This window comes from Archocentrus centrarchus, chromosome 9 (genome assembly GCF_007364275.1).
Source record: "Archocentrus centrarchus isolate MPI-CPG fArcCen1 chromosome 9, fArcCen1, whole genome shotgun sequence".
NCBI classification, from domain to species: domain Eukaryota; kingdom Metazoa; phylum Chordata; class Actinopteri; order Cichliformes; family Cichlidae; genus Archocentrus; species Archocentrus centrarchus.
Window position 1 is genome coordinate 19761910 of NC_044354.1, and position 14412 is coordinate 19776321.

General features: G+C 39.7%; 3 protein-coding genes across 3 annotated transcripts; 1 reads left to right on the forward strand and 2 right to left on the reverse strand.

Annotated features, from left to right (window-relative positions):
* Positions 1-300: 300 nt before the first annotated feature.
* Positions 301-2206, reverse strand: LOC115786186 (E3 ubiquitin-protein ligase NEURL3-like). Its single transcript, XM_030738238.1, has 4 exons — positions 2127-2206; positions 935-1435; positions 660-818; positions 301-509 (listed from the first exon to the last, which is right to left on the reverse strand). The coding sequence occupies exons 1-4, from the start codon at positions 2155-2157 to the stop codon at positions 301-303; spliced, it is 900 nt and encodes a 299-aa protein (XP_030594098.1). The 5' UTR covers positions 2158-2206.
* A 2837-nt stretch (positions 2207-5043) lies between these two features.
* LOC115786257 (E3 ubiquitin-protein ligase NEURL3-like) lies at positions 5044-7023 on the reverse strand. The gene is made up of 4 exons (XM_030738326.1): positions 6951-7023; positions 5805-6305; positions 5562-5705; positions 5044-5410 (listed from the first exon to the last, which is right to left on the reverse strand). The coding sequence occupies exons 1-4, from the start codon at positions 6961-6963 to the stop codon at positions 5232-5234; spliced, it is 837 nt and encodes a 278-aa protein (XP_030594186.1). The 5' UTR covers positions 6964-7023; the 3' UTR covers positions 5044-5231.
* A 3310-nt stretch (positions 7024-10333) lies between these two features.
* nkx6.3 (NK6 homeobox 3) lies at positions 10334-13170 on the forward strand. Its single transcript, XM_030738307.1, has 3 exons — positions 10334-11100; positions 11733-11902; positions 12271-13170. The coding sequence occupies exons 1-3, from the start codon at positions 10686-10688 to the stop codon at positions 12499-12501; spliced, it is 816 nt and encodes a 271-aa protein (XP_030594167.1). The 5' UTR covers positions 10334-10685; the 3' UTR covers positions 12502-13170.
* Positions 13171-14412: the final 1242 nt, after the last annotated feature.

Here is a 14412-nt window from a genome sequence, read left to right on the forward strand (position 1 = left end):
CAAACATGTTTCGTTTAGTAAATATTGTTACAGATTTTTTTTTTACAAGTACCTTTACAACGTAAAGAATTAATGAATAAATAAAAACTGTAGATAGATTATGACTTACATAACACAGTTTATTTTTGTCACCATAGTTTAACCATCAAAATGACAATTTTCACACATACAATTACTTTACAAAAGTGCAACATTTCTTTAAGATTTACACCAGTAGAAAAACATACTGTACAGACAAAGTTGTTATTAAACAATATAAATAACATGGCATATTTTACATCTAGTGCTGTATTTTCCCTGTTACACCCACACAGTAGTTTGGTCATTTCTGGCTGGTGTCCCTGAAACACACCTCTCCTCCACTGATGGAGCTCTGATCTCATGTCGACACAGCGGGCAGGTGCCAAACTGCTCGCAGACTCTGGAGTTGCACTTGTTACACAAACACCGGTGACCACAAGGCAGTGTGATTCGGGCCTCCTTCACCATGCACACCACACATCTTTTATCTGTGACCAGGAGAGAGAGATCACAATTACAAGTCTGACCTCAGGCATATGTGAGACCACACTATTACAGCTGATTTCACTGATCACATCCTTTCTGGTTAAAAATGTGCAACTGATATCAGACAGTAATTTTGGAGGGACTCTTTTTACCTGCTGGGATCTCCATGTCAAGACAGGAGATGCAGTCATCACCACTGAAGCTTGAAATATCAGGAACTGAACCAAAGTGATTGTGAGCATCAGGTGAGATGAGGGGCTCAGGTGCAGGACAGGATCTTTGAGTGAAAAAACTTCTTTTTTTCTCTGAGCCTGCAGCAGAGAGTACAGAGTATTTCAATAGTCATTCAGAAAATGTTCACCCCTGTCAAATGCTCAACCCTCAGAGAACAAGAAAAACATATTATAAGAAAAACATGAAAACTTACCTAGGAGCAAAATGGAGCAAGTCTGCCCATAGATGTCTATCATGGCCCACAGCGGCTGGCTGAGGTCCAGTCCTGTTAGCAGCTTGTGCTGCCTGTTGTTGATCTCTGCGTATATGCTGCCACCAGAAGAAAACCAAAACTCCAGCTCTGAACCTGCTTGGCAGCAGGATTCCTGCACAAGAACAGCCCAGTGCCCGGGCCTGTCAGTGAGGTTGGGGATGGCCATGCAGGGCAGAGGCAGAGATCTGGCTGAGGGCGGCACGTTGGTAAAGCCCACACGCAGAGCTCCCTCCCAGATAAATGAATTCTTCTCCACTCTCAGACGAATCCTCTCCTTGACCTTCACTGGACGGTTGCTGAACACCAGGCCATTCTTGAACGTGGCCTCAGTCTTTTCTGCGCGTCGACCCCCTTTACTCAGGCGCACCTTGTCTCCAACAGCCTGATGGTGGAAGGTCAGAGAACCGAGGCAGAGCAGGCTGCATCTGTGTGACTGAAGATCTGCAAGATCAAAAAATACAATCTGAACATGATGGAGAAAATTTTAAAAAGTGATCGAAAGATTTTTACTTACATTAAATCTTTAATAAATATAGTTCTAAACTGTAGTTTAACAAAATTACCCAACAATAAAAAGGGACTTTCTTGATATTTCATTGTTTCATGAGTCATCATATCATAAAAAATATTTGTGACAATTTTAATCTAACTGCAAAAGCAAGTGAAAGAAGGAATAATGAAAGTAACAAACTCTTGTGCGTTCACTTCTGAGAAGCACATGAAGTGTCATCAATGCTTGATAATTAAATTAAAGTGAACTCTCAAGATTCCAACATCTGTCTGTCAAAGGCGAGTTACAGTAAGTGTTGATCTACTAGGTTACTGAAGATTTACTTGCAGGTGTGACTCACACACCGTTCATATGTATGCGCTCTGTCATCAGTAACAAGCTGATCATTTCTCGTACAACATAAAGCTCCTGTTCTCTTATCACCTTCAATGTCGTAGCCATAAACTATAGCCATAAAACAGTTTCTTCATCTTGAAATTAACAGTTTAAAAAAATCATTTTTACACAAAAAAGAAGAACATACTATTAAATTGTAAATTTCATTGCTATCTCATTTAGTAAAATTTATACAAAACTGTTACTTGATGCTGTTTACCCATCAAGCTTTCTGTAAGGACTTACCAGAGTTCCTGTTGTTCCTCTCCTGCACCATCTTGAAGAAATAGGTAACACTTCTGATCGAAGATGTGCTCACATCTATGTTTTGGTATGAGTGTCATGAAGTGGGAGTGTTGGCTGCCTTTAAGACATGGAGCACATGCAGATTGAAAACAAAAACATTCCCAGTATCACAAGTTAAGGAAATGGGAGGGGCTCAGGGAGCAATCCAGTCTTTGGAAATTTACCCAGAATCTTGGTGTGCATGGACATGTTGTCAGTATTTATTTATTTAGTGCATCGATTACTGTATGTCTCATGTGATTTCTTTATTAAGCACTGGCCTTAAAACAGCAATTCGAACAAAGAAACACACGAACAAGTCCCAAATTATGTGAATTCTGCTCACAGGTGACAAGTTTCATTTTCATTATTTGTCATCATCTTGTGGTTTACAAGAAAAGACAACTATCATGTGACACATGCAGGTGTTTGCATTCATATCACTGTCTCAAAAATGTTTCAGCATAACTTTCTTCACTTAACATGCTGAATACTGCGTGCACGGTGACTTTGTCTGTCCTTTCAACTTGGAATCTCTCTAAAAGTGTCCACACAACCTCGACATTGCTGTTTCTTTCAGAGCTCCAGTGCGGTCCGGCCTCCTTCATGTTAAACAGATATAAGATCAGTTAAATCATCTTACTTCTGGATTCACCTCATGGAAAATGATACCAGAATTTTGTATATAATTTTCCTGAATTACAGTAAATTTAAAGGAAATCCAGACAAACCTGTATGATGAGAGGATGTGAAGCTCCATTAAACATCCCTGGCTGTTTGGGATTAGTCTGCAAAGCCGATTTTTCGCCCTCTGCAGGACGTAGGTGCTGTGATTTCTTCGATCCTCTGGTTGGCGGCTCAGATGGGCGAAGCATGGCGTAAGAAAAGTGAGATCGTGACGATTGGAAATTTACTGACTTTTCTTCTCCTTTGAGCAACACTTTCCCCAGGAAAATTCCAACATTCCGCTACACTGCAACTGGATACTGCACTTAAAAGCAGTGTTGTGTTTCAAAGTGAAACTAAAACAAGACAGGAATGCCTGAAGCAACTCTTTTTTTAACCTGCCGGGATTTCCATGTCAAGATAGGAGATGAAGTCGTCACCACTGAGACCGGAAACTGTGTTTATATCCAGAGAATTATTTAAGTCTGAACGCTATCATCAATCACAATAAAAGAAAGCTGTGTTTTATATTTGTGACATGTTGCAACCTTTAAAAAAGATTGCTGTGGAGCTCCTACTTGATTCGGGAAAGTTAGAATATATATATATATATATATATATATATATATATATATATATATATATATATATATATATATATATATATATAAAATTTTTAAGTGCAAAAACGGTATCTGTTTCTCACATTTATATGGTATTACTTTCATAACATTCATCAGTTTTGAAGTTTATATTAACAAAACATAGATTGCTGTTTATTCTAGTAAAATACTAAAAACCCACTGCTACTGTTAATTGTGGCAACCAAAAGTCAGCTTTATAATTAATAATTTACCAAACTGATAAACAAAGCAGTGTCATGACTTAGACATCAATTTCTCTGTAGAGAAATCACCAGAGCTCTTCTTCTTGTTTTCCTTTACCATATTTAAGATGCTGATTATATTTGTCATTCGAGCCCTGATGGATGATGAGTTTGAGTGTCATGAAGTGGGAGTGTTGGCTGCCTTTAAGACATGGAGTATGTGTGGCTTGAAAACACATACATCACAAGCAAAAGGAACGCAGAGGGAGTGACGGAGGGGACAAAGTTTGATAATTACTTTAAATTTCCCTGTGTTGTAGTTTTGGTTTTATTTCTTCTTTTATTTGGAATCCCGGTTTCTTTGCGATCCTGTTGGTTTTGTTACTTCTCTTTGTGAGTTTGCCCACCTCTGCTTATTAAAATCTTTCTAGTTATTCATTCACCCGCACCGCCTCTATGGCTCCTCCCATTTTCTATGTTAGTCTGTCCATAGTGACATGTTGCTGCTGTTGCCCTAATTAGCATTTTTGTCATTTTTGTTTTGCTTTGTTTTGTTTTTTCTCACCTTCTTGATTTGCTTCTCTATTTTTATTTGGCACCTCCTTTTGCGCAGCTTCTCTCCATGTTGAGATTTATTCCTCTGTTCACAGATTTGTTCACTATCATTAGGCTTTAGTCATAAACACAAACTCTAAATACTGAACACCAGCACAAAGAAATGGCAAACACTTTGATGCTGATTGTGTTCATTTTGGCCTTCAAGGTCAAAGTACAAAACATCTTTGCTTCTGTGGGTTATTTTAACCTCCTTTGTTAATCATTTACTTTGCTCTGATTAACTGTTTATATTTGAGGGACAATTTACAGATATAAAAAATACATACAAATCAAGTAATAATGAAACTAGACAGACTGACTTTGACTTTTGAAGAACTACCTATGTTTTCAGATTAAAGGGTAAAAACTGTGTTAGTGATAAATTAATAGGAGATTGTTTTTGTAATGTTTGGAAACTACAACATAATCTGATCAGTGATTTGAGAGTTTAGCTGTTTTGTTTTTTTTTCTGTTGTGTATCTGTAGTTTATGCATCGCTGTCTGTTTGCATCATTATTCCTGCTATGTGTGTTTGAAAATGGACACGTGTTGGAACAAGTTTCTATTTTTGTAAAAACAGCTGAACAATCTGTTTTCATCTGAGGACACGCATTTATTTTCACTTCAGTTCCTTCCTGACTGTAAACACATGTGTTGTAGACAGCTGCTTCTTTTCCCAACCTGTTTCATTTAATAAATATTGTTACTGATTTTTTTTTGTAATAAAAATAATTTAAATAATACAGTTTATTTTTGTCACCATAGTTTAACCATCAAAATGACAATTTTCACACATACAATTACTTCACAAAAGTGCAAAATTTCTTTAAGATTTACACCAAAGTAGAAAAACATACTGTACAGACAACGTTGTTATTAAACAATATAAATAACATGGCATATTTTACATTTAGTGCTATATTTTCCCTGTTACAGTCACTCAGTAATTTGGTGATTCCTGGCTGGTGTCTTGGAGCTCAGACGACCCCTGAAACACACCTCTCCTCCACTGATGGAGCTCTGATCTCATGTCGACACAGCGGGCAGGTGCCAAACTGCTCACAGACTCTGGAGTTGCACTTGTTACACAAACACCGGTGACCACAAGGCAGTGTGATTCGGGCCTCCTTCACCATGCACACCACACATCTTTTATCTGTGACCAGGAGCGAGAGATCACAATTTTAAGTCTGACCTCAGGCATATGTGAGACCACACTATTACAGATGATTTCACTGATAACATCCTTTCTGGTTAAAAATGTGCAACTGATATCAGACAGTAATGCTTGGTGGGACTCTTTTTACCTGCTGGGATCTCCATGTCAAGACAGGAGATGTAGTCATCACCACTGAGGCCTGAAACTGAACCAAAGCAATTGTCAGGTGAGGTGAGGTGCTCAGGTGCAGGACAGGATCTTTGGGTGTAAAACAGCCTGTTTTTCTCTGAGCCTGCAGCAGAGAGTAAAGAGAATTTCAGTAGTCATTCAGTCAGTGTTCATAACTGACTTAACAGGAAAAACATGCTTTAAGACAAACATGAAAACTTACCTAGGAGCAAAATGGAGCATGTCTGCCCATAAATGTCTATCATGGCCCACAGCGGCTGGCTGAGGTCCAGTCCTGTTAGCAGCTCGTGCTGCCTGTTGTTGATCTCTGCATATATGCTGCCACCGGAAGAAACCCAAAACTCCAGCTCTGAACCTGCTTGGCAGTTGGATTCATGCACAGGAACAGCCCAGTGCCCGGGCCTGTCAGTGAGGTTGGGGATGGCCATGCAGGGCAGAGGCAGAGATCTGGCTGAGGGCGGCACGTTGGTAAAGCCCACACGCAGAGCTCCATGCCAGATGAATGAATCTCTTTCCACTCTCAGACGAATCCTCTCCTGGACCTTCACTGGACGGTTGCTGAACACCAGGCCATTCTTGAACGTGGCCTCAGTCTTCTCTGCGCGTCGACCCCCCTCACTCAGGCGCACCTTGTCTCCAACAGCCTGATGGTGGAAGGTCAGAGAACCGAGGCAGAGCAGGCTGCATCTGTGTGACTGAAGATCTGCAAGATTAAAAAATACAATCTGAACATGATGGAGAAAATTTTAAAAAGTGATCGAAAGATTTTTACTTACATTTAATGTTTAACAAATATAGTTCTAAACTCTAGTTTAACAAAATTACCCAACAATAAAAAGGGACTTTCTTGATATTTCATTGTTTCATGAGTCATCAAATCATAAAAAAATATTTGTTATAATTTTAATCTAACTGCAAGACCAGGTGAAAAGAAGAAATAATGAAAGTAACAAATTGTTGTGCGTTCACTTCTGAGAAGCGCATGAAGTGTCATCAATGCTTAATAATTAAATTAAAGTGAACTCTCTATCTGTCAAAGGCGAGTTACAGTAAGTGTTGATCTACTGAAGATTTACTTGACTCACACACCGTTCATATGCATGCGCTCTGTCATCAGTAGCAAGCTGATCATTTCTCGTACAACATAAAGATCCTGTTCTCTTATCACCTTCAATGTCATAGCCATAAACTATAGCCATAAAACAGTTTCTTCATCTTGAAATTAAAAGCTGAGAAAATCATTTTTACACAAAAAGAAAAAGATACTACTAAAATTGTAAATTGCATTGCTATCTCATTTAGTAAAATCAATACAAAACTGTTACTTGATGCTGTTTACAAGACTTACTCTCCTTCACCATCTTGAAGAGGTAGCTACACTGCTCATATGTGTCCTGGTAGAAGATGTGATCACATCTGTGTTTTGGTATGAGTGTCATGAAGTGGGAGTGTTGGCTGCCTTTAAGACATGGAGCACGTGCAGACTCAAAACACAAACACTCCCAGTATCACAAGTTAAGGAAATGGGAGGGGCGGAAGGAGGAACTAAACTTTGGAAATTTACCCCAAATCTCCGAGAGCATGGACATGTTGCCAGTATTTATTTATTTATTTATTTATTTAGTGCATCGATTACTGTTTGGCTCATGTGACCCCTTTATTAAGCACTGACCTTTAGAACAGCAATTCAAACAAAAGAAAGAAATGCACAGACATGTCCTGAATTATGTGATCAGTTAAATCATCTTGTTTTGGGATTTACATCATGGAAAATTCCATCCCAATTTTGTATATAATTTTCCCGGAAGACTGTAAATTTAAAGGAAATCCTGACATACTTGTGTGATGAGAGGATGTGATGATCCATTAAACATCCCTGGCTGTTTGGGATTAGTCTATAAAACCGATTTGTCGCCCTCTACAGGACGTATGTGCTGTGATTTCCCCGATCCTCATTGGCTGGGGTTTCGTCCCGTGACAGGACGAAACCCCCGAAGTGAGCTCATTACGCTTGGAAATGTACTGGCTCGGCTCCTCCGTTGAGCAACGCTCAGGAAAATCCCAGCATTCCGTCACTGCGTTTAAGACCAAAGATGCGTTTCAACATGTATGAAGAGACTGTGACAGGAGAAAAGAGCGCCATGCACACAGTTAATTCAATCTGTAGGTTTTTACGCCTGTTAATACTATAATGTAACACTCACCATGCGATACGCAGTGAACCCTAGAAAACACTCGCGCGGTGTTTTTCATTGTGTTGCTGCTGTCTGAGTTGCATGTATATAAATATGTAAATATATATATGAACCAAAAAAATGTACAATCAGCTGATCACCCCCCCCCCCCCCCCCCCTAAAAACAACTGTAATTTTTTGTTTATCTCTCCCACAGTGATGCAGGAACACTGTGCCTTGACTCGACAAGGCTCGCGTGTCCCAGCAGTGAGAATGAGGACAAGTTCCCAGTTAATTTTTTAATTAAATTATAATTATTACTATTTGTTTATTTTTAGGATTTTCCCCCAAATTTTTCACAAATTTTAGAGCCTTTTTCTAGGGTCTCCATAATACCTTTTTAAGTTTTAAGAGAAGTTGTAAAGGGGGAAATACCCATTAGTGATACTGTTATAAAACTGCACCTTAGTGCTCTAGGGTAAAGCAATAAATCTTTCCAATGTGACTTTATTTAAAAAAAATAAATAAATAATTTCATTAAAGCCAAAACCTAATATTTGTATGTTTACACAATGGTTTATTATTAAACTGTATTCAAATAGTTAAAGAAATTCCCAGAATAAAATTAAAACTGTCCAGATATGAGGCTGGAAATAGTCCTCCCACAGGACATGTTTAACCTACATAGTAATGGGTGAGGAAACTGCTGTAAAGCTGTTGGAACAGAGAAAGGTCTGCCTGACTCACGTCATTAATTTCTTTCAAAGGCTGGAGAGACTCTGTGCTAGTGTTTCCCAGAAGCAAGTGCACAGGGCAGTTCTAATACAAATTACAACAGTTCAGTTCCACAATTATAATAATCTGATGTTTTTACGTCCCAGATACAGAGTTACTTATAATAATTATAATACTGATAAATAAAAGAATAAAGTAGATTTTTGCCAGGTTGAAACAGGAGGATCTTTGAATGTTGTGATTTTGTGTGAGACATGCATAATTTAAGGAGATTACAGATATATTTGTGTGACAAAGTAAACTGTCTATAAGCTGCTGGGCCACCAGAGCAACTTTACTGCATTTTTTTTCCCTTTCTGAACTGTCTTAACTCTTTGTGGCACAGATTCAACAAGGTGCTGGAAACATTCCTCAGAGATTTTGATCCATATTAACATGACAGCATCACAGTTGCTGCAGATTTTTCAGCTGCACAGCCATGATGTTCCACCATATCTCAAAGGTGCTCTACTGGATTGAGATCTGGTGACTGGAGGCCATTTGAGTACAGTGAGGGATGGCCATGATCAGCAACAATACTCAGGTAGGCTGTGGAGTTTAAATGATGCTCACTTGGCACTAAGGGGTCCAAAGACAAGAAAATATCTCCCACACCGTTACACCAACAACAACAACAACCAGGACTACTGATATGAAGCAGGATGAATCCATGTGTTCATGTTATTTATGCCAAATTTTGACCCTACCATCCAAATGTTGCAGCAGAAATTGAGACTCATCAGACCAAACAACATTTTCCACTCTTCTATTGTCCAGTTTTGTTGAGCCTGTGCAATTGTAGCCTCAATGTCCTGTTCTTAGCAGACAGGAGCAGCACCTGGTGTGGTCTTCTGCTGATGTAGCCCATCTCCCTTAAAGTTCCATCTGTCGTGCAGTCAGAGATGGTCTTCTGCATACTTTCCTTCTTATATGAGTTGCTGCTGCCTTTCTATCAACTCAAAGCAGTCTAGCCATTCTCGTCTGACCTCTGGCATCAAAAAGGCATTTTCATGCAGAGAATTGCCGCTCACTGGATATTTTCTCTTTTTCAGACCGTTCTCTGTAAACCTAGAGATGGTTGTGCTGTGCCACTTTCAGGCTCACTTATATCACATTTCTTCTTCATTCTAATGTTTGCTTTGAACTTCAGCAGGTTGTCTCAACATGCCTAAATTCATCAAATTCATGGCTGTTAGATATTTGTGTTAACCAGCAGTTAAACAGGTGTACTTAATGAAGTGGCCAGTGAGTTGACTAAGGGTGGTGATTAGATTGATTATCATTCAGACAATGTCTCAGTGAGGGTACATATTTCTAAATAGACTTATGAACAGGAATAGGAAAGGGGAAAACTAATCATAGATCAAATCCTCACACTTCATAGACTAAGAATGTCTATAAACCAAATCTTTATCATTTGTTTTTCATTTTATAATTATGTTATATAAAATAAATCTTAAGATTTGTTTTATACAAAACTAGATTTTTCTGTTATCAAAGCAGGAAATAGGGGAACCCTTCCTCTGCTCCTCCTCTGCACTCCAGCTGCACCACACTTGTTCACACATGGCAGGCCATCAAAAAATCAACTTGTTCCCACTCCACCTGTTCAAAACACTATTAATCTGCTGCCTTCCAATAAAAGGCTTGGCTTTCACCGAGGAGCCAATAGAAAGGCATTAATGCTGTGAGACCCAGGCCAATCCCAAGCTGCATTCTAATGTGGCCTATCTTTATCAAGGTGCCACTCCATTTCCAGATACTGCTTATTTATGATTTCTGAGGAGGGAGCCAGCGGGAGGCATATGTCTTTAGGAGAACACTAAAATCTGTGTCCAGAGGGCTCGCCAGAGACTTCAGCTATGGAGCTATCACATCCCAAGCTGTGGATAAGAAGAAATAAAATGCGCGAGTGAAGTTTATTTTTCTGATGTGACAGTAACTTTGACAAAGACCAGAGACTTCGCCGCTCCTGCTATTAATTGTTTGAATATCTGGAGACGGAGAGTGTGGTACCAAAATCCGACCTCATCTGTGGGTGAGAGAACTCCTCCTTTAGCCACTAAATTTCTTTTTCTATTTGGACCTCACTGGATGTGTTGCTAAGACCTGGAGGCAGAGTTACCGCACTTCCCATGGATCCAAACATCCAGGGGTCTTTCCTGTTTAACAACAGCCTCAACCAGTTCCCCTCAGACCTCAAGGCACCAGTGTGCCAATACTCAATGCCCAACTCCTTCTACAAGCTCAGCCCGGGCCTGAACAGCCAGCTGCAGCCAGGGACACCTCACGGCATCAGTGACATCCTGAGCCGCTCCATGGTTGGGGTGGGCTCCACGGGCACCACCACCCTGCTGTCTGGATACCCAACCATGGGGGGGTTCGGCCCCTCCGTCACCAGCACATCCATGTACTACAATCGAGACTACAATTCCTCACTGGGAGGCTTCTCCAAACCCAGCACCGAGTGCCCGATGAAGACTCGCAGTATAAACTGCTGGGCAGAGAGCAGCTGTGAGTGGAGAGGAGGGAGACAGCAGTGCACCAACAGTGAGTCTAAATACTGCAGAGTGGGCTCAGCATCCAGCTCATCAGCACTGTGTCTGTCTGTAAACCCTCAAGAGATCCTCCACTTTAAAGATGGAAACGTTATCCAGTAAATATGCAAATTTCAGAATCGGAAGGGATATAAAACTGTTATATACTGAGTACAGGCTCAAGATTAGATGTTTGACATGAGTAAAACTTTTTTTTGTAATGAAACATTGAAATGAATTGATTTATGCAATCCTAAATCTGTTGTTTACTGAAATTTTGATATCTCAGGACTTAACAGAACTTTTGTTTAATTTATTTAATAAATATGTCAAATATTTAGTAAATAAAAGTTAATTTAATTATATGTAGATAATTTGGAAATTATGCTGATTTTAATTCTGTTCACTAATGGGGCCATTTTATTTGTAAGCCTATTAAATCAAACGTCCATTTAATGGAGTCGTTCGGCGTATGAGCAACAAATACATGCAGTTTATAATGCAAATATACATGCAGGTTTTTTTTTTTCTGGTTATACCTGCAATAAACCAAAATACTATTGTATTTCAGGCAGGAAGATTCAGTCCTGTTATAAACTGGTTTTATGAATAATGTCTGTAATGTCTTGTGCTTTAATGTTTCAGGCAGTGGTCCACTTGGGGAGATGTCAAGCAGGAAGAAACACACCAGACCGACATTTAGTGGACATCAGATCTTTGCTCTGGAGAAAACTTTTGAGCAGACAAAGTATTTGGCAGGGCCAGAGAGAGCGAGGCTGGCTTATTCTCTGGGAATGACTGAATCACAAGTTAAGGTAATGTGGGTGGAATCAGGCTTTTTGTATGACTTACTTTTAAAATGATTTTTATTTTTATTTCTTAGTACTTAAAAGTTGCAATGATATATTTTTGGTGGTGTATTTAAGTGTTCTATACCCAGTAGTGCTGTCGTGTTTTGAAAGCTGCAACAGAAAGAAAGCCTATCCAAGTGCAGCGATAGAATCTGCAGTTCTGAGAAGACAAAACAGGTTCATCATAAACCAGCACATACTCACCCTCCAGCACAAATGAGACTATAGATTATTTCCATACCTTTTCGTGTTATATAATGCTTGCAAACAAGATGTACCTGAAAAGCAACAGAACCTCCTGGACGATAAACTACACCCTGTTGTGCTTTCAGGTGTGGTTTCAGAACCGGCGCACCAAGTGGAGAAAGAAGAGTGCCTCTGAACCCAGCTCCACACAGGCCAGCCACTCGGGGCCGGCCGGGGAGGCCTCGGAGAATGAGGTAGAGGACGAGGAGTACAACAAACCTCTAGACCCCGACTCCGACGATGATAAAATCCGATTGCTGCTGCGCAAACACCGCAGAGCTTTCTCCGTCCTGCGCCTCGGGCCGCACCATGTCTGATGCGCTTCCTGCAGATTATAGGCGACGCAAGCACACGCACGGACACACACCCAGGCCTAAACACTCTCTCAGTACACATGCATGCTGTAATAAACATCAAGTAAGTTTGCAGTGTAACGTAATTAATTGGTGGAGCTATTACGCATGGTCACAAAAGGCGCGACAAAAGAGCGTCAATGAGTTAAACAGAGAAAATATCTCTCTGGTTTGTTACACTTACTTATGTAAGTTTATGTTACTTATGTCACAGGGAAAAGAGAGACGAAGTTATTCCTGTGCTCCAATTTTGAACAGTTGGGTTGTTTTCAGTTATGTGATTTTCAAAATAAAGCTCTTATACAACCTTATGTGGCCTGTGTAAAATACCTACAAAACAATGCTGTTTAAACCCTTTAGTAAACTCCATATCCCTGCGAACAGTACAAACAAAGGGCCTTAGCCTTTCAGCAAGCACTTCAGGAAATGCGCCTAATCTAGACAGTACAATGAAAAGGCAATGTGATGTATTTCTAGTGAATTTAGTTTTGAATATTATTTTCTAGAACAAGATGAAGATTTTTCGCTCTTGTTACAGATAGGCTAAAGATGAGAAGGCACGCCTTTTCTTATTGTTATAAATCATTATAAAAGAGAAGACGTGTATTAAGTTAAAAGGTGCTGGGAACAATAATTGGGAAGCAGACAGTGCTGATATGCTATTATATAATATTCAGCGATTTGTTTGCTTTAATTCAATTTTAGCTTGAAGTTGGTTGACAGTTTGCAACTTTGTTTTGTCTCATAATTGCTTTTTAAATACACTGTAAAAGAAAAAATATTAAGGTGTGTGATGTAAAAAAAAAAGTCGCCTGAAACCGTGCACATTAAATTATTGTGAATTATTTATCAGACATGCTGCTTGTCTTTTTTTAATGTGAAAAATCAAACTTAAATATAGATTATTTGGCTGCAAACGTTTGAGTTATGCTGGTGTATTAGCTGTCAAGAGACAGTTAAACGAAAATGGCGAGCAAAAAGCACAAAAGCCGGAGAAGGTCAAAGGTCAAATCTAGTGTGATTTACCGGTGTGGTGTGGCTTAATTGAAGACAATGACCCCTGCAACCCATTTCAACTTCAAATCAATACCAGCAGAGCAGCTTGTTCACCAGTGACTTCAGGCTCACTGTGGTTCATTCAGCTGACATCAGCCCAGGAATGCAAACAATCCTGATTTGCTTTCCTCACATCAAAGACAGTCACATATGCTGGAGTCTGATGTGGTTATCTAAGTTGCACAGTGGCAGTCTGCTGTATTTTTAAATGTGGGTCAAATGAAAGACATGTTCTGGCCTTTTTCCTCACTGATGGTATCTGGGATTTTTTTTTTTTTAAGCTGGATTTATCTGCGTTCAACTGCTGCATCAACATAAAGTGAAGCAGAAATAAAGTAAGAATGAGTAAAAGATTCAGGTGCAAGTGAAGTTTATTTTTTCTTATGTGGTAGTATCTTTGACAAACACCAGATATTTTGCTTTTCTGCACTGCTATATGGCAGTTTTTGTGGGGTGTTCCCGGTCTGCATTTGATAATATCTATCAAAAATGGTCCAATGGAGAAACAGTGGCGAACCACCAGCAGGGTCATGGACAGCTGAGGCTTACTGATGCACGTGGGTAGCGAAGGCTGGCTTTTGTGGTCTGATCCAACAGACGAGCTAATGTAGCTCCACTTGCAGAGAAAATTAATGCTGCTTCTGATAGAAAAGTGTCAGAATACACAGTGCATCGCAGTTTGTTGCATATGGGGGCTGCATAACCATAGATCATGGATGGCCGGGTACATGTGCATCGCTTACCTGGGAAGCACCTGGCACCAGGATGCACTATGGGAAAAAGGAACAACAACAGAGGCAGTGTGATGCTTTGGGTAAT

Bases quoted from the DNA above. Each gene is read 5' to 3' on its own strand.
- LOC115786186 (XM_030738238.1), bottom strand. From the start codon at position 2,157: ATGGTGCAGGAGAGGAACAACAGGAACTCTG. The intron at 1,436-2,126 runs GTAAGTCCTTAC...TTGATCTTGCAG, and splicing joins GAGGAACAACAGGAACTCTG to ATCTTCAGTCACACAGATGC. The intron at 510-659 runs GTAAAAAGAGTC...TCCTGGTCACAG, and splicing joins TGACATGGAGATCCCAGCAG to ATAAAAGATGTGTGGTGTGC.
- LOC115786257 (XM_030738326.1), bottom strand. The intron at 5,706-5,804 runs GTAAGTTTTCAT...TCTCTGCTGCAG, and splicing joins ATGCTCCATTTTGCTCCTAG to GCTCAGAGAAAAACAGGCTG. The intron at 5,411-5,561 runs GTAAAAAGAGTC...TCCTGGTCACAG, and splicing joins TGACATGGAGATCCCAGCAG to ATAAAAGATGTGTGGTGTGC.
- nkx6.3 (XM_030738307.1), top strand. From the start codon at position 10,686: ATGGATCCAAACATCCAGGGGTCTTTCCTGTTTAACAACAGCCTCAAC. The intron at 11,101-11,732 runs GTGAGTCTAAAT...TTAATGTTTCAG, and splicing joins GAGACAGCAGTGCACCAACA to GCAGTGGTCCACTTGGGGAG. The intron at 11,903-12,270 runs GTAATGTGGGTG...TTGTGCTTTCAG, and splicing joins TGACTGAATCACAAGTTAAG to GTGTGGTTTCAGAACCGGCG.